The sequence below is a fragment of the Dufourea novaeangliae genome, unplaced genomic scaffold, assembly GCF_001272555.1.
Source record: "Dufourea novaeangliae isolate 0120121106 unplaced genomic scaffold, ASM127255v1 scaffold75, whole genome shotgun sequence".
Lineage (NCBI taxonomy): Eukaryota > Metazoa > Arthropoda > Insecta > Hymenoptera > Halictidae > Dufourea > Dufourea novaeangliae.
Window position 1 is genome coordinate 116,815 of NW_015373946.1, and position 19,479 is coordinate 136,293.

The 19,479-nt window shown below is 38.4% G+C and overlaps 3 protein-coding genes across 3 annotated transcripts; 1 reads left to right on the forward strand and 2 right to left on the reverse strand.

The window, feature by feature from the left end:
• Positions 1-3,987: 3,987 nt before the first annotated feature.
• LOC107186074 (polypeptide N-acetylgalactosaminyltransferase 1-like) lies at positions 3,988-6,791 on the reverse strand. Its single transcript, XM_015573875.1, has 10 exons — positions 6,658-6,791; positions 6,189-6,298; positions 5,941-6,121; positions 5,700-5,869; positions 5,442-5,609; positions 5,244-5,343; positions 4,775-5,184; positions 4,564-4,706; positions 4,231-4,497; positions 3,988-4,156 (listed from the first exon to the last, which is right to left on the reverse strand). Exons 1-10 carry the CDS (start codon positions 6,789-6,791, stop codon positions 4,028-4,030), a joined length of 1,812 nt encoding a protein of 603 aa, XP_015429361.1. The 3' UTR covers positions 3,988-4,027.
• A 1,410-nt stretch (positions 6,792-8,201) lies between these two features.
• LOC107186076 (protein transport protein Sec31A) lies at positions 8,202-13,872 on the forward strand. Its single transcript, XM_015573876.1, is given in 12 exon segments — positions 8,202-8,282; positions 8,665-8,877; positions 8,957-9,605; positions 9,682-9,975; positions 10,083-10,451; positions 10,535-10,655; positions 10,742-11,047; positions 11,122-12,215; positions 12,739-12,813; positions 12,884-13,126; positions 13,208-13,279; positions 13,355-13,872. Coding segments are annotated over 11 exon segments (3,615 nt in total). The 5' UTR covers positions 8,202-8,282; positions 8,665-8,674; the 3' UTR covers positions 13,544-13,872.
• Positions 13,873-13,923: 51 nt separating this feature from the next.
• LOC107186073 (integrator complex subunit 10) lies at positions 13,924-16,582 on the reverse strand. Its single transcript, XM_015573874.1, has 8 exons — positions 16,288-16,582; positions 16,130-16,197; positions 15,801-16,044; positions 15,221-15,728; positions 14,822-15,138; positions 14,575-14,739; positions 14,245-14,503; positions 13,924-14,170 (listed from the first exon to the last, which is right to left on the reverse strand). The coding sequence occupies exons 1-8, from the start codon at positions 16,441-16,443 to the stop codon at positions 14,004-14,006; spliced, it is 1,884 nt and encodes a 627-aa protein (XP_015429360.1). The 5' UTR covers positions 16,444-16,582; the 3' UTR covers positions 13,924-14,003.
• Between the last annotated feature and the right edge of the window lie 2,897 nt (positions 16,583-19,479).

The window sequence follows — 19,479 nt, forward strand, 5'->3', positions numbered from 1 at the left end:
AAAAAAAAAAAAAAAAAAAAAAGAAAAGAACGAAGCCGCGAAATTTCTCGCTCTCTCTCACTCTATCCCGTGAAATCGCGCGCGGCACGTTCTCACGTCCGCGAGCCCGCGTTTTTCGATCTCATCTCGTTCCAGTTTACACGCGTGATTTCACTGGTCGCCGACACCGCGGACAACGTCGTCGTTGGGGCCGATTCCGTATTGCGACACAGCCCCACTGTAAGATAAAAAAAGAAAAGAAAGGAGAAGAGGCAACAGGGGAGGGGGGGGGGATTCAGAAGAGGAGAGAATATGCCTCCGTGTCGACTACCGAACGCCGGAAACTCTGTTCCGATGGTCGTGTGCTCTGCGTGGTTTCCTTAGACCCCCGCTGTTCTTGCATTACCTTTCGTCTACCGAATAGCGATTAGATCGTTCACCCCCGCCCCCTTCGTTCCACCCTCCGGTTTTCAATCGTGAGGATCGTTGTGTCATATATCGGTGCACGGTGAAACAATCGTCGCGTAGGAAAACACCGTTTCACGGAAATAATGTTTTCACCGACACATTCCATGCGCACCAGTTAAGTACACACACATACACATACACACGGTTTAACAACAACGAACCCAGAGTGTAATATTAGATTTTAATCTGTGTAGCCGTACCACGCGTATTATACCCATAGCTGCTAGAATTCGAATCGAGGCTCAATCTCTAGTTAGTCGAAATCATCGCGAAGATGTTAGTCCCAGACGCGTCGACGAGTTCCCGAGGATTTCCATCGAAAGTTCCAGTGTATACTTGGGTATAGTATACCTCGATATGTAGTATACTTGTCAGTTTGCCAAAAGGAAGTATCGGTGGAACGTGAAAATTCAATACAACGCGTAGAACTCGTGGTCGCGCTGTACGAAAGGCAGCTGATCCTGCGAGCGCATCGTGCAATTTTACTGAACAAAAAAGAAACAAATATGCCTTGCAGAGCCGTCCCCCTAAAATCAGAGACAGGTATACTATAGGGTAAACGTTTCATCCTCTATAAATTAATAGTCAACCGCGCGCGAGGTGTACCGATACGAATTACGAGTACATTTAATTTTGATATTACAGTATACTATATATACACACACACACACGCAAATGAATTTATATATAGATAATAATATATATACATAATACGAGTATTGTAAATTGTACCACGATTGTGATTTGACCGAGGTTACCGAGTTTATACGTATTTACTGTTTAGCCACGAACGCGCCGCCGTGGGCCGACAACGCTGTACAAGCGATCGTTACCTTTTAGAACCGCTAGATCATATGCTGTATATACATATAGATATGTATATATACGACACGCAGATGGTCCAAGCTCAGCTCATTTAGGTTCTTTGCGCGCGTTAGTCAAAGTATTCGGAGGGTTTGCACGTGCGTCTTGTGGAACGAAACGAAAGGCGGATCGTCCACGTCGCCTCGAGATCATCGTCGCTCGCTACGTTTCTTCTTTCCTTATCTCTTTTTTGTTCTTTTATACTTTCCGAACGCCCCCACGCGCGTTGAAATTAACGCGTGCGAAAGACGCGCGTGACAAGCGTAAAAATGGTCGCGAGGACAAGTAACGTCCGCCGGGAGGGCACGTAATTACCGAACGATCGACCGTGTTCGTAGATCCTACTTTTTATACCACGTAACAGAACAGACTCCTTTTTTTTAGCCCTGTAGTCGCGCGTCCCGTAGCATAGTGGTGACTGTATATATGTTCATATGTAATATTCGATTTAAAAAAAATATATATATATATATATACATTTAAAAGATATACTTTCATCTCGTGCTTGCGTTTACTTTCTCGGCCCCCACCCCCCGTTTCACGATCATTCCACGTACCTTGCCCGAGCCTTTCATTAAACTCCCCCATTTCTTTGTCTGGCCCATTTCAGAATTCTCGGGATCCTTTGAACTCGAAGACTTTTCGTACAGACCTATTCGATCGAGGCATGTGTCATGGTCGGTAGAACAAAACTTGTTGACGATTAATTTCTGTCTGTCTCTCTGGTGCACGGTAGACACATTTCCGGTGAGACTGTGCATCTACATGTGGTATCTACCCATTGTAAAATCGTCTACAAACCGACGAACATGAAATTCTAATGCGGTGTACCAAACATTTCCATGAATTTAGCATAGAAAAATGGATTCCTCAAAGACGTTTCAAGTTGGAGCCTCTTTCTCTACGTGGCACCGGAATATCCTGTTTGTATACATATATTTATATATATTTATATATATTCGTTCTGTCGTTCTATAAATCCGAGAGTTTCGCGGAACTCCACGGATCTGGTTTCCGTGGACGGGTAAGCCCCGTTTCCAGAAAATCAACGTGTACCCGTCGGCCCCCTCTTCTAGAAAATGAACGCGTAATTAACACGAGAAACGCTAGGTTGTCCTCCGAGGGTCATCGGTTGTGTGAGAACCGGAACACAAGCTACAGACGAGACGGGGACGTGACCGCGAGGACAAATTGACCGGGACGACATACCACCGAGTGATGCCCGATGATCTCGATTAAATCGTGCTCCACGCCTCCTCGTTACAATAACACCTGTTTTTCTTCCTCGTGTTATCGTTGAATCGTAACTCTTCGGCGGAAGAGATACTGTTTTGCCCGTTCTTGATCCACATCCGTGTCCTCCCATTGATCGATCGTCCGTACGATGTCCTTTACCAATATACAACGGAATCGCGCTTGTTTTCCATCGCTTTTACAATCTTCTGTTTTTTCTCTTTCTCTCCTCCCCCTCTCTCTCTCTCTCTCTCTCTCTCTCTCTCTCTTCGAGAATATTCATGGAAACTATAAAACGCTTCCGATGTTCGGACGCGTCAGCATATTGACGCGATTTTTTGCGCGGTGATCTTTGACGCACCCCTGCACATTATAATTTCAATTCGGAAAATTAGAATTCCCAAGTCATCCTTTTCCTTCTCTTTTCCTCCATGTCTTGTCGGAGCGTAACTTTGATCCGCAAGACGATCGAACGATTCACCTGTCCACCTTGCGCGGACGAAAGGGGGCCCGAAGGATCAGACCGCGTCTTGGATGCGGTTTCTCTGTTCAGGGAACGATACCGATCCATAAATAAAGGCTCGCTCATCTCAGCCAAACTTGGCCTGGAGGTGATCGTATACACCGTACGAACAGGGAGACTAGGCCGCTTCGAGCTAAGTGGCTTCTTGGCCTCGTCGAGGACGTGACTTTGACCCAGATATCGGTAAAAAAAAACTACGACAGACAGTCCGACAGATCAGAATTCGCGTTTTTTTTTCGTATCAAGCTGACGTATGTGCCATTGAAAAATGTTATATTTTCTATTTGCTCTAATCGATTGTATGTATCGTGGAGGATTTCGTTGAAACGTAACTTCTTGTTTCGTCTCGCCGTTCGAAATATGCGCTCACGACTTTAAATATTAATATACAGTTCGGTCATCTTTCATACGCGTAATCTCGATGGAAACACAACCTTGATGACGATGACAATAAAGATGATTCGTCACGTATAGCCTTAGCTCGGTGAATCACTGCCATGAGCATCATCTTCTGCGGAATCGACAACGTCAAATTACCCGTTTAAGGAATTTCTAAATTAGTCTACGACGCGATGTAAGCGAAGCACGTGCGTTTGTTTGAGGTATTTCCAAATCGGTCGATAGAACATGTTTAATCTGATCGTTAATCTTGTGTATTATACAACGATACGAACGCGATCTCGACATGTAATAATTGCTTTCTTCTAAAAATATAAATGTAATCGAGCTTTAAACGAACCGCAACATTAAGAATATTAAAGCAATTCCTTGGGATTAATTTATACTGCCTAGTAAGTCTCAGAGTATTTATTTACAATGGGTTCAATATCCAAGTGTATAAAAGTAAAAAGTAGTACATTCATCTGAAAGTATCTCAAAAATACACTGTATTCACGTTTTATTTTGATAACGTGCTCGCGATCTTCAGAAGTATTAAATACAAAAAAAAAAATACTGGTATCACTTCCATGGAACAGGTTCCAGCAGCCATTGCTGTTCAGTGTTTCTTGTGCAGTCAGCTATCACAGGTCCTTCTCCATCGCTCGCTTGTAAACACATGTCTGATGAAACGTGCAAAAATGTTTTTGTCTAAAAAAAAACATTGATTCATAATATATATTCTTCATTTGCATAAATACACTTTTATATTCTTGAAAACTAACTTGCTCGTCGTATTGCCATTTCTGCCTTTTATAGCCGCTGCATGCCATTATTTTAACCTTTGGTGTCTTGTGCTGTGTGTCGTGCTCTGGAGCATCCAAACAGATACTTTCGTCGGTCATCACAACTCCACTTTTCGTCATCACGAACATTTGACTAAGTATTGGCCGCGGAACGCAAGCCTCTAAGACTGCGTACCCAGAAGGCTGTGAGTAAGTGCCTTTCGCAGTCGGTCGCATTATACATTTTCTCGTTGGGATGTGTACGATCTATAAACAACGTAAACTCATATATCAGGGTAATTTCATGCACGAGTCGATTGATATTAGGCGTACCCGTCCAAAGAATCGATCGTCTTTTGGAAAGAAGTGTTCCGGCCATACATTATCCAGGTACCACTCAAAACTCTTGCATTGTAATCTATTACGTAAAGCCAGCCTGGATCGAACTGGCTGCTTGTCTCTTAATCTGGCTGCCTCTGTGAGGGAACACGTCCATTTACTTGAATTGTAAAGTCGATCAACTCTTTAATTACAATCCAGTTACCGGTATTAAACTTAAAATAAAATTCCGCCCAATCGTCCATCCAGACTAAAGCCACTCGAGCTAGGTTCCCATATAAAATTTCTCCGACTCCTCCCGGGAAAGTGTATGGTGATGATTTCCGAAACAGGTGTCCCACATGAGAGCAAGGAGCAATTTCAACGCTGCCGCCACACTGCCATACCCTAAATGACAATTCTAAATTTTCACCACCCCAAATTCTCATTTGTTCATCATAGCTGCCTAGTTCGAAAAAATAGTCCCTTCTCATGGAAAACAATCCTCCAGCCATAGCAGGAGTTCGAAATGGTTCGACAATGTTCTCGCGTCTTTCTTTCAGTAGTCTGCCATTCAATGTTAACCAACGAAAATGTAAGTCCCAATTGAATGCTCCCCAATGCAGTTCGAAAGATCTGAAATGGTGCATAATTCTTTGAATAACTTTACTTATAAATTTTAACTTAAATCTTACCGTGTGTAGCTAAAAGTATCGTCATTTATTATGTCAATAACTGGAGACACAACCCTCGTTCTATTTTTAGAAATAGCTTCAAGTAATGGTTCTAGCCATCCTAAGATACATGAAAATAAGGGCTGTAACTTTTTAAGTTCATTTTTCTATACTTAATGATGCATATCTTAGTGCAGGTAAGGAAAAGAGCTCACCTACCAACCGTGCATTCGCAATGGGCGTCGAGGAATGTGAGAACTTCACCTTTAGCTTTGTTAGCGCCCATAAGTCTAGCATTCACTAAACCAATGCGTTCCCTAGAACGAAGAACATTAATAGGCACTTGTAAACCTTTTACATGTTCGTCTAGAGGATCTTGCAAAAAATCTAAGGGAGAAAAGTGAAAAAAAAAAACAAAAATTTAATAAACATTCAACTAAACAAATGGAAACTGAAACGATTTCGATGTAATTTTACCTCTGTCGCTGTTGTCATCGACAAGAATGATTTCCTCTAATAAATATCTTGGTGATCTATCGATCACGCTGTATACCGTCCGCAGCAGTGTGCTCCAAGCTTCGTTATGAAAAACGATAATTATCGACGTTCTTGGTAAATTACCCAAAGTAGCATACCGTGAGATGCACCTACAATCGTTTAATTACCGACTGCTGTAATATTACCGACATTGTAAAACAGGAAACGAAAGCGTAGTTACCCCTTTCTCCTAACATCCGGTAGGGACCGATTTAACGGTATTCGATCGCTGGCCATTAAATTAAACCGATTGATTTGATAAAGCTGTTGCATTTTATAAAAATCTTTCGCTGGCACTAGAACTGGACTACCATTTTTCCCCTCAAAAGGCCGTGGATCGAACATATTCTTGTTGATAAGATCTAGAAGTTTAAAGAATTATGAGTGCATAAGAAGTACCTACTACTTCGTAAGTATATGTATACATACTTTTCGTAATGTTCGGTGTTTTCAGGGGATCCACGGAATCCCCAATGTAATGGCCCACAACCACGTGTATTCCCCTACGATCTATATAATCCTTTTGATTGTCCAAAAGTCTAAAATCAAAAGAAATGAATATAGATCCAGATAAACATAAGGACTGTCCGCAACAGAATTTTACAACCTATCCGCTAACGACTATTTCTATTATATTATACGCCCTTAAAATTAAACATTTTCACCATTTCGATGTTTTACATACTTGTAGATGTAATTAAATAGTGATTTAGGATGTACATGTTACAAAATTTTTAAGCGATAATTGAGTTGAGAACCTCTGTTCTACACCGATGGAGCAACAGGTGATAATACTCAAATTAGTTCTTCGACGACGAAAACAAACACGCATGCAAGAAAATTTTCATGGAGATTTTTAAAGTATGGGAATCTTATTTTCTATTTATAGATTGCTTACCGCAATGAAGCGTAATCACTATGATTCTCACGTTCCTGACCATTTTTCAGCCAAATGAAAAATATTCCTGTCAATAGGACGATCAGAAGAACGATCGGCCATGTGCGAAATGGTTTTCTTAATCTTGGCCACATCGTGAATCTCGTCGGACGAAAACGATCTCCGGCTTTAACTACTATTTAGGAATAAGCTCGTTTATCTCATTGCGGGATAATTAGTTGTTATCGTCAAAGCCGGACTTCCGTTATCACGGGCTTCTCACAACGGGTCATCGTGGGAAAGGAAAAAGTCTTGGCGTCTACCTTGAACTGAAAGAAGTTTCAGTAGCGGCGATTATATTTCGTAACTTCATTGTCGCGTGTTCATAACATTACCAATTGAACAATCCTTAATTATCGGGAAGCATTTTATTCTTGAAACAAAAGGTATGTAATCAACTTGTATGACTTACATTTAATTCCATTAAAATTTGCTTCGAGAATCGTATCGGCCCCAGCACTCCAAATAGTTCCAGGTTCCTTCTTCGAACAAATATGAAACAACAATCAAACGATTTCTTTCATTATTTTCACATGGTGAACACAATTTTTTCATCGAAAAATATTATTTCAGTAATTTTACATAATTATTAATACATTAACGGAGTAAGAATAGTCGGCAAGAACACCGTCCTTGTACCTGCACCGATTCAACTGGAATGAGCTTCCAGGAATTATTAGGACGCCGAGAATAAGACAGTGCTGTAGCAAGATGACCCGTAACCCTACTCTTTTTATCAAATAACAAGATAAATCACTTTAAATAATCTATCTTTTTCCAATATTTTATTTTGCATAAACATTATAAAGCGATTTTCTCTGAATGATGAGGAACACGTACTATTTTGGAGCCCAACTTTTGTACATATTTCCAAGAGTACCGATAACCTCAACTACTCTCATGAAAGAAGACATTTGTACGGGGATGAACGGTTAATGCGTCTTATATATTTTACTTTCTTGCGTGGGTGGTGAAATAAACATAAATTTAAAAACTCTATCGTCTAAAATTTAGAGTCTAAATGCAAGTGCATAAACATGACCAGTACATTCTGTAACTTTTGTATTGAGTATCAATGAGTCAAGTATCAATGTAAAAATCAAAGTAATGATTGCATGACTTGACTTTCTACACAAAAGTAATTAACGTACTACCACACATGGTGATACGTAGTTTTTACAAGGGTTAGTTAACGCTGTCAGATCGTTGATAGACTCCTACGTTCAGGAAAATATCATGATATAGTCAACTCAAAAGAGATGTTCTACTTTAGGTGAATACTGTTACAGGATAATTACTTGTTCGATATATTTCTGCAACAAAGTTTGAAATCAATCAATAATCATATAATTTCACATAAATATATGCTTTTTCTTCTCTGTCTTAGATTAAAATAGATTTGAAGAAGAATCGTTCGATTGAGCAGATTGTATTAATGGACCACCACGAATACCAAAGAGGTCAGCACTACTTCGAACGTACGGTTCGCCACGTTGGAAGAAGTTGACGGGTGGCTGCTGCTTGTTTGACATTAGAGATTCATTGCAGTACATTTTGTTCACTTACTGTTACTTGAATACATTAAGGTGAGGAAACGTTATGTAAATGAATTGTGCGTTCTCTGTTTTATGTACGATAAATAGTGCAGTACACACATCTTACACGTGATACGATTTGATGGTACTAGGTCGGTGAACCTTCAAATCGAGTGTAACACATTTGTAATATTATCATTCACATTTATGTAATTTTTATTGTACCGTAACTATAAACTCAAAGTTCATATCATGATGCATGCTTGTCTGAACACACTATTGTTTACAGATCATTGCATTATATTTAGAAATGCATCACAACATTCTAGTAGGCATGAATCAATAACAAATTACAGTACTGCTGTTTAACTAATCTTTAAAGAAACTATGATATACATTCCTTTATAATGAATGAAACTGAATTGTGTCACAGTACCACAAGGATGAAAGTAAAGGAGTTGCTTAAGACTGTCAATGTAGCATGGTCTCCACCATCTCAACATCCCATATTATTAGCTGCTGGAACAGCAGCTCAACAACTCGATGCAAGTTTTAATACATCTGCCAGCTTGGATCTATATTCATTGAACTTGCAACAACCTGGATATGATTTAGAATTGAAAGCCAGTATTGCAAGTGACCATAGGTGGAAAAATGATTTTCTTTATGAATACATAAATGGTACTGAAATATTGCTATAATTTTCATGAGTATGTATTTTTTAGATTCCATAAGATAATATGGGGTTCTTATGGCAACAATCCAGCTGGCATAATTGTTGGAGGCTGTGATTATGGAATGATAAAGATATATTCGGCAGCCAAAATGTTGACTAATGATAATAATTGTTTAATAAGCAGTCCAGACAGACACACAGGACCGGTTAGAGCTTTAGATTTTAATCCATTCCAAGCAAATTTATTAGCAACTGGAGCAACTGAAAGTGAAATTTATATATGGGACATTGTTAATACAACTACTCCAATGACTCCTGGATCTAGAAGTCAGCCATTAGAAGATGTACAACACATTGCATGGAATAAGCAAGTGCAACACATTCTTGCATCTACATTTTCACAGCGCTGTGTCATATGGGATTTAAGAAAGAATGAGCCCATAATCAAGCTAACAGATGCAAATTCAAAAGTAATTTTCTGCATACATGTTTTAGCATGTTCACTATTTTAAAATATTTCTATTCTTATATTTACAATGTTGTAAATATTGAGGTTTGCAACATCACCATTAAAAATGTTGCAAAATCATCAACGCGGAGTTTTATCAATTGCATGGAATCCACATGATTCAGATCTGCTGTTAAGTTGTGCCAAAGATAATAGAATATTGTGTTGGAACCCTAACTCGGATGCATCAGTGAGTTTTATAACAATATGCGCATTTTTAATATGCAAATGAATGAATTCAATTTGTTTCTTTCATTTCCATGCAGAATGGTGAAGTGATTTGTGAACTAGCACAAACAAATCAATGGAATTTCGATGTTTCATGGTGCCCAAGACATCCAGGATTAGTTGTGGGTACTAGTTTTGATGGGCATGCAGCCATTTATTCCTTATTGGGTGGACAACAACAGATGCCTACTGAGACATCTAACAAAATTGTGGATTCCTTTCCTGGAATGGATCCGTTTGCTCAACCTCCTCCTACAATGCAGTCAGAACCAGCAGTTGTCTTGACAAAAGCTCCAAAATGGTTGAAGAGACCATTTGGAGTTTCCTTTGGTGTAGGTACTTCTTTTTGATATACAAAATAGCAAATACGTTACATACTATATTACATGATAGTACCAAATTGATTACATTTTGTATAAAAACGGTAAAAATTTTTTAGTTTGGTGGTACATTAACAATATTCGAGAATCCGCCTGTAGATCCCAATATGCCTGCAAACACGAATAGAAAAGTTATTATATCACAAGTAATCACACATCCAGAATTAATCCAACGTTCTAATGAATTGGAAGAGGTACTTAAAACTGAACAATATGGTGATTACTGTAAAGAAAAGGCCGAAAAATTGACTGATGTACATAGAAAAAAAATATGGAACTGCGTGGGTGCATATTTTGGTGAAAATGTGACAAAAGAAATATTGGAATTATTGGGATATAATATAGAAACAATGAATAACAAGTTAAATCAACTGGTTCCTCAAGAAGATATCAACGATATTACAGAAGGTGTCGGTAATCTAAACAATGTAAGTTTTATTTAAACAGCAGTTAGAATACTGTGAATAAGTTACGTAGTATATTTGCACAGTATATATTGTAATTTCTTTAGGTACTTAATGGAAACGTTATAGATGGTAGTGCAGCATTTGATGCTATTGCACAAGAACAAACCAAAAAGGCAACCACGGTTACATCAACAAATAATAATTTTAAAATAAATGTGTCTGATGGTAATTATCTATTAAAGACTGAACTATCTTTGAATTCTTTTATTGTGAGTTGTTAACAAATCTGACCTCAATTTAATGTATTTTAGATGAGGATGGGCTTATTACTCAGGCAATCCTCTTAGGAAACATTGAAGCTGCGGTGTCTTTGTGCTTTGCCCATAAAAGGTACGCAGATGCAGTCATTCTTTCAATGGCTGCTGGACCCGACTTACTAGCACGTACCCAGTACAGATACTTTTCAGAACATACTGGTGCTCTCAATTCTTTAATTAATTCATTAGTTAGTGAAAACTGGGCTGATATTGTCAATAATACTGACATAAATTGCTGGAAAGAAGTACTAATTGCAATATTTACCCATTCCAATCCACAGGAGCGATCTACTTTGTGCGGTGTGTATAAAACTATTATCTTGCAACGATTCCCGTACGAACGTATGATTAATAATTTTTTGGGATGACTGCAGATATGCTGGGAGATCGTTTAGCATCATCCGATAATCCGACATTGAAAGAAGAATCACAAATCTGTTATATTTGTTCTGGAAATCTGAATAGAATGATCGAGTCCTCCAACGTCGACATTCAAGAGATAGTAGAATTAGTAATGATAATGCAAAAAGCTTTGGAGATACAAGGTATCAGAGATATACGGATAGAAGGAAGAATTGCCAATGTCCTGTCACAGTACGCAGAAATGTTAGCGGCAGAAGGTGATCTTGACGCTGCACTAAATTATCTTGGAAATAGTCAAGATGAAAGAATTGTGATGTTAAAGGACCGGCTCTGTAGAGCCTTAGGATACATTCAGGAATCGAAGAGCATGCCACAAGAACCACGTATACAAAATTACTACGATCAAACAAGAAGGCCTTCACAAACAAGCCATATGCAAAATCCCTTGCTTATGCAACGAACACAAGGAAGACCCTTTGTTGATTTAAATGCCCCACTTGTAAAACAACCATTTGTACCACCTACAAACCAATTTAATACCCAACACCAACAACCTTTCGGATTATCTCCCCTTCAACCACACATTCAACCTCCTTTACAACACGATCATACATTTAGTTCTGCCCCAGTTTCTCAACCTCCTCCTCCCCCGCCTCCCACAACTGGATCAAGCGGCGTTGGATCTCGACCGCCCAGCGTTGGGCCCCAAGCAAGATCAAAATATCTGATAGACCCATCTGTAAAATCTACTGCAACGTATGGTCAAGCTGGTTTTCCTCAACAGACATCGCCATACAATAATCAACAAATTCCTTCACTGTCAGGCTACTCCGCGCCAAACATGTATCAGCCGCAAGTTTCTGTGCCAACAAACACATATCCTGGACAGAGCTTTACAGCTGGTTTTAAAGAATCAGAACCGTTCAAACCGGTTCAACCTAACACAATGACGCAAATGCAAACTTCGCCACAGACTCAAATGTACGATCCGATTAGAACGCAACCGGCGCCACAGGCTCAAGTTTATGGAAACGAGAATGTGTATCAGGCACCACCGCAACTTGCGGGATGGAACGATCCACCAGCTGCCAAAAGTAGAGTACAGGTAAATAATCTTGTATCTTTCAAATATTAATATACATGCGGTTGCATATTAAAATAGTAATAAGTCATATATTCAAATAATGTAGCCAGTACTGGCATTATACCACAAAAATGAAATGTCTGCGGAACACGCTGGTACCAGAAAATGGAAAGCAAAACATTCGAAGAATGTGAATATGAAGGTAGATAACTGTCTGAGATTGAGTGCTGTTTTCGCAGTTTCGTAATTGCTGTTTATTTTTGTTTAGCTATAATGTATCTATTCCCTGTATGTTACTCTATTTGAAAAAGATCCATTTACTCAATCGCTAATAACAGTTTCATTTTCGTGTGATACTGAATTAACTATTTAATACTCTGTAGTATACACTGTGCAACACACGAATACGTTTTTAATTGCTTCATAGAAAAAATTGTTGTTGTGCAAATATTTCAATTTACTATATATAAATACCGTTAACGTTGTTGCTATAGGCAATTAATAAGGACATGTGTCAGATATAACAGTGTTAACTTATTTTCAGTCAAAACCGGAGTACCAGCAACAAAATCCCATTATGCATCCACTAAGAGGTGCTTTACCGCAACCTGAACCAAATGTAAGTAATATTATATAAATATTATAATACTGAATATTAAACAATATCTATTTCTTGCTTTCTTCTTAAGGTCTTACCGCAAGAAAAGTTTTATCCTGATGTGCAAGCACCTTACAATCCACAGCAATATAATCAGAACGTTTCAAACATGAGAGTAGAGTTCGCTAAATCAGTGGAACCTTTGCAACCTGCTGCAGTTGCAAGAACACCAGAACCCGAAAAACCGAAAGCACCAATACCAGAACAACACGTACATTTAAAAACTGTATATGATGAATTGAAAAACCAATGTTTCGAGAGCGCCAAAAATCCGGTAGAATAAAAATTTGTATACGTGCAGAATGTTACAATATGTTACAATAAGAATAAATTGATAAATTTCTAATTTTTTTAGCAAGTCAAAAGGAAGATAGAGGACGTGTCCAAGAAGCTAGAAGTTTTATATGATTGTCTTAGAGAAAATAAAGTATGTATCTTTTTTTTTCTGGATATACAGATATTGATCCTGATATGTTTATACATTTATATTTGTATTTTACAGCTGTCACAAAACACTTTGCAAGGATTGCATCAGATATCACAGATGATACAAAATGGAAATTATAGTGGAGGCTTAGACCTGCACACGCAATTAGTCTCAGGTCCGGATTTCAGTCAAATATCCTCCTTCATGCCCGGTATTAAAGTACTACTTCTAAGTGCCCTCCAATTGAATGTCTATATTAGATAGAACGCAATATAGAGAACTTAAAACAATTACTTTAAATGATTTTTATAATTTAAAATTTTTATAATTCTTACTGAATGATATATTTATGTTGCACTAACTTACTATAACGTTCGCCGCAGTACGGATAGCCATAACTGTTTGAGTACGAACATTGTTGCTTAATTGTACCATAACGAAAATAGACTTTATATCCAAACGTGGCTTGTCGAAGTTCGATAACCTCGTATTATTAATCCTATAAATCTAAAGAAACGTGTAAAAAGTAGGATGCCGTATTGGAGTTGAGAGCATCTAAAACGTTCCCATATGGATTGTTATCCAAACTCTTTCTCTTAACTATTGTGTATATAAAATATTAAAGTTGTCTTTTAAAAAAAATGATGTGTATATTTTTCAATAAAAAAGTATACAATTTTATTAAAATTTTATATTAGATCTGTTATTGGAGATAAAGATAAAGTCACTGAATTATTAAACTGTGCAGAATGGCGGCTTTTTCGTTAAGAATGAACTTTTGTAATAATTCATCTAAAGGATCAATCCCGTCGCGGGCTGCTTGCCGTCTCATCGCTTGTTTCACTTCTTCACGCACTCCTTTGTCAGCTCCGCGAGTAGTAATGCGTCGATCTGTAATATTTTTACAAAAAATTCAGTACGAATAAGTGTATGATGCGATGATGAACAACTCTTACGAAATATACTTTGTACTACTCCAGATCCTGTTGCAATATCCAATGATACACCTCCACCGTGTTCGGTCCATAAATACGTCAATTCCTCTAGAATATCCACGCAAATAATGTAAGCTTGAAACAAGGGGTAAGTGAAAGATCCACGGTTGACAATTCGTTCTGTAATTGTGGTTAAAGTACTAGCTTCCTGTGGCCAATCAATTTGCATTAACACCAACGCGTGTCCTATGGCCAAGTCTCCGACTCCTCCGGGTAAAGAAAAGTTTTCCTATTTGAATAAATACGGTAAATACAACAGAAATAATCAAAGAAAATTGATTTCTTCTACGTATTCATTACCTTTATCGCTGAAAGTAGTAACCTACAACAATACTGGATGACAGGAAAACGCGCGACTGTTAAATAATGTAAATGCCTTGCACAGGAGACTGTTAAATTGTGTGATACCTTGCCAGCCACAGAAGGTAATGCACTAACCACTAAAACTATATATTCTAACATTCCCTTGAAAAAAATATTACATACTTAGGAATATTGAAAGATAATCACATGACTGATGTGATATAGTATAGGAATATCTTAATACCTTATAATCTTTTAAGAAAAAACATGTACTTGCTAAACGAAGGTGAGCAGATAAACTACCTGCTTCTTGTGATAATCTTGCCAATACTTCATGATGTAACCCTTTGTACATAGCTAAATCTGTTAGAAAAGAATTTAGCCAAGTATCTAATCGAAGTTGTTGATTTAATTTCCCCACTTCTCTTTGCAAGTAATCACTACTATGTAACAAGTCCCACAACTTTACCGCTAATGCCAAACCATTACCACTATATTCACCATCACTGGTTATTGCAATTCCACCATTATCTTCCCTCTTACGTTTCTTCAATTTGGGTTCTGTTAATTATTAAAACAAATCAATTATTCGTCATCAGAAAAATTTGTCCCATGTATAAATATAGTTAGTACAATACTTCACCTGCAGGTGAATGAATGCATTCCCCAAATGCTTCGATCAAGCAGTATATAGTTTCATCATTGGTAATAAGTGCATTATGTTCATTTAATATTCTCAATAATACTACAACAGTACACATTAATAATTGCCTAACAATCAGTTCCTCGCATAAATTTGTAGTATGCACAACTGCGTACTGCTGTAATCTTTCACAATAAGCATCCCTATTCCAGGACATAGAGAACAGACTACCCAATTCCCACCCTAACTTTTTCCCAATTAACTCTACAACTTGAAACAGCCTGTCCCATGGATTTAGAATTTGATTATCTTGTGGCTGTTGTATGTATGCTAAATAAAATTCAACTGCTTTGCAAAGCAATCTGAGACTAAGTCTTGGATTTAATTCCACCGGTGCAGTGCCAAGAAGTGGCAGTGCATCACAGGCTAATAGTCTTCTGAATCCATTCACTGCACGTCCTGGATGGCTGTGTTTTTCTGCAGTGAGAAGAGTTTCTACCAAACGTGGCTGAAAATGCAAGAGACTAAGAAACAAAATAATTAATATAAATGCTTCAAGTACAAAACCAAAAATACTTACTCCATGAGTAGCTATAGTTTGAGGAAATCTACGCAATAGTAGAAGTAACAATTTACAATGTTCCATTGTATCTTCACTGTGGTCTGCAGTCATGATGAGTAGTCTATGCTGTAGTTCTTGAGGTATATGTTGGAACATCTGACACAGAAATTCTGCTTCTGTATCACATTGCTCCAAACGAAGGCATGCTGTCACTGTTTCTATTTCCTTCCATATGTCTCTGTCATCTGGAAAATTCTGAAATCTGTGCACACATTTACAGGTTTGCTCAAACGTGCTAAATGATGTTTTCTTAACTATCTGAACTGTCAATCAACTTGACCACTTACATTTCGCTGAAACATTTCGCCGCCTCCTTTACATTTTTCGAAAGCTTTTCGATCCGATACGCTTCAAACTGATGAGAACACAATTAAGACATAAGTTAACACTGTCGCTCAATTGTAGCATAATGTTTACTAAAGTGACAGATAAATTTCTTTCTAACCTGGACTTTTGCGCTATGGGGAAATAAGGATTTCGCGGTAATTAACCAGGATTTGGCAGCGTAAATATCAACAGGAAGTGCATCTTTTGCCCGCATAATCAAATAATCCTCTTTTGATAATTGATTATTATCTGGAGTCGACGTTTTCTCTAACATCTTCTCAAGTATTCGATCTTTATAGGCATACAGGCAACACCCTTCAGATTCTTGGATTCTTCTTACTCAATCTTAACTCGCTCTTAGAGCTTAAGTAGACTCTCCTTCAGTCAACTCGAATCCACTTGAATTTGCTTAAATCGCTTGAATCTTGAATGTCAAAATGGTTAAAGTGTCCAAGCAGAGAGGAAATGAGAGTGCTCACGCTCGAAAATTCGAGCGAGAGCGGTAGAGCGAGCCGCGGTATCGGTGCTCCCCGTCGGTGTCGACGCGTACCGAACGATGCCGATGATGGTCGAAGCGGGCGAACAGGAGAGAGCGAGCCGCGGTATCGGTGTCTGTCGGTCTCTCTCTGTCGGTGTGACGCGCCGTGGAATTTCAGGGGTATATGGGGGGAGGTGTGCGAGCGAGAGAGTACGGTAGAGCGTGCCGAGTATCGGTGCTCTCCGTCGATCCAACGCGCTAGTGTGTTGCGTCACCCAGTTTATTGACTTAGCCGTGTACGCCGTGTACCAAGGTCGTACCAGCCCGTGCAGGTCTGTGCTTGCTTCCTCACTTTGTCGTGAACCGTCGCGGAGGGTGGTCGCGCGTCTCATACTCGTCCTTTCTCTTGTTACTAACCCATTGTTTGTTGCAGGCATTCGACAACCATCAATTTATTTACTGTGCATATTATTAATCTATTTACTGTGCATATTGTTGTGTCCCCTCTCTTGTTACTAATCCCTTGTATGTTACAGATGTTCGAGAACCATTGGCTTCGATATTTATCTTCTTATGTACTGTGATTTATTTACTGTGATTTATTTACTGTGCATATTATGTATTCTATGTGTATTGTATAATGAAAAATATTTTTCCAAACAGTTATTCCATCGAAAGAAGACATCGATCAACGTCTACATCTTCAAAGCGTGCGTCTACCACTGCGTTAAGTTACTGTAAGTTAAACTTAAATCATAATTCGATATTCATTGTTATATTCATATTCATCATCACATCGTTTATTATTAATTTTAGTCTATCTATTAATAGACTTAAATTGTGACCATCCATTGTGCATACCAAGTTATTATTAATTCATTTTGCTCGTTGATTCTCTACACAGACTTGGGGTACGGGCAGTGGGTCTGTACCTATGGTACGGGCAGTGGGTCTGTACACTAAGACTGTTTGCCGATCCCTCTGGTTTCTATTGAGAAGCCAGATATCGGACGTGTTTAGTCTTTGCCTGGTAAGTAGGATTTGGAGAAAGACTCGTGCGTGCCAGGGTACGGAGTAGTCGGGAGGCTGCTCCGTAAACGGACTCTGTTTAACAGAGAATCTCGCTTGCACTACCATGCTTGTGTACTCTTTTGGTTCGGGTCTGGTACGCAGGTGACCAGCCCAAAGCTCCATGACAGTAAAAGATGGATCCGGGTTAGCGAGGTGTCGCCCGTCTTTCCTATTTTCTTAAACCAGGTTCTGGCGACAACACTTTCATCGCGATACTTGTTCATACTGTAGTTTAACGCGTAGTTCATCGTAGACTTAATAACTGCTTGGTATATGGAATATTAGGTGCGTAAACGAAATGATCGATGGAACTTTTTCCATTCCGTCTATCTCTTTCGTTTGAGTATTAGCGACTACATTGCGTTAAATTTGTTATTTCGTATTACTAGCATTAATTCGTATTAATTAGAATATTAAGATAATATTAGTTCTAAGCTGAAGAACGAAGACAACCGACGAGGGAACTTAGTTTTTTATAGGTTTAGGCTCAAGAAAGAAGTCATCCGCCGAGGGATTTTAGTACCGGTAGTATTACATAGTTAAGATTTAAGTTATTTATAAGGTTTATTGTGAAAGGTGGGTAGATGTGGAACTTGTGATTCCATCTACCTGCCTTGGGCCTCCACTCGCAGCAACCTCCTCGTGGTGAGGCCTGGGCAATCGGTATTATCATCGGTAAAGTACTGTAAACTGATGACAATATCGAGCTAATGGCTGCGAACTTCGAATCTATCTCATAAAACCACGTTCTATATTACATCGAACTAGGATTATTTTAGAAATCAATATGAGATTCAAAGTGTAAAAATGTCTAGTACTTTGAACGTTTTAGAAAATTATTCGAGATAAAGATGTATGGGACTACCGGAAATCACTTCAGATTCGTTTTCCTTATTCTGTAAATTATTTGATTGGAATATGAATGCTGCTGGAAGTATAAACATTTTCACAGGACAATGATATAAATGGAACTGTAAAACTTTTTTAAGTGTTACAGTGATATTTCGTTGGCATCCGTATTAGCGCACTGCGCCGAACGCGGATAGCATGATGTAGTCGCAAGGGAGCAAGTGAATCGAATAGACGTATTGTACCGTAGCGCATCGTATTGTATTTCAAACTTTTATATCATTATAATTTATATGTATATTCCAATAAACATACGTCAGGTAATATAAGCTTAATTTGATCGAATTGTCTTAAATATAACTGCATAAATATTGTACAATTATATACTAATTATAGTTGTCTGGTTCAACAGGTTACTACAGAAAGTAACTACTGCCTACGTCTTTTAAACTTGGGCTGTAGTAGTATCTGCAGAAACTGCCATAATTGCTGGGGTTATTATATAATTTGCTCACGGAAGCACGGACAAGTGTCAGTCAGATTTCGACAGTTGCACGAGCAACATTCGACCGAGCTCGAGAGTTGTACGAGCAACATTAGGATAAAGGATTACGTTTCAAACGTGTACTGACGCAAGCCACTTCACTAACGTTCATTGTCCCGTAATCCACATGTAGTAACAACTGATTGAAAATTGTTGTTAAATATATAGAAATACTATTGTAAATTGTATATTTTCGTACGATTTTTTCAATACAAAACAGTCAAATCATACATATGCGTTATTCATTAATCCCAGCACTATCTCCACTCCTATTCCTAATGTCAATTAACCAAAAAAGTAATAAGAAATAATAAATAATAAGAAAATAATTAATTCTGAAACGTCTGTGGGGTCATATGGCCCCAACG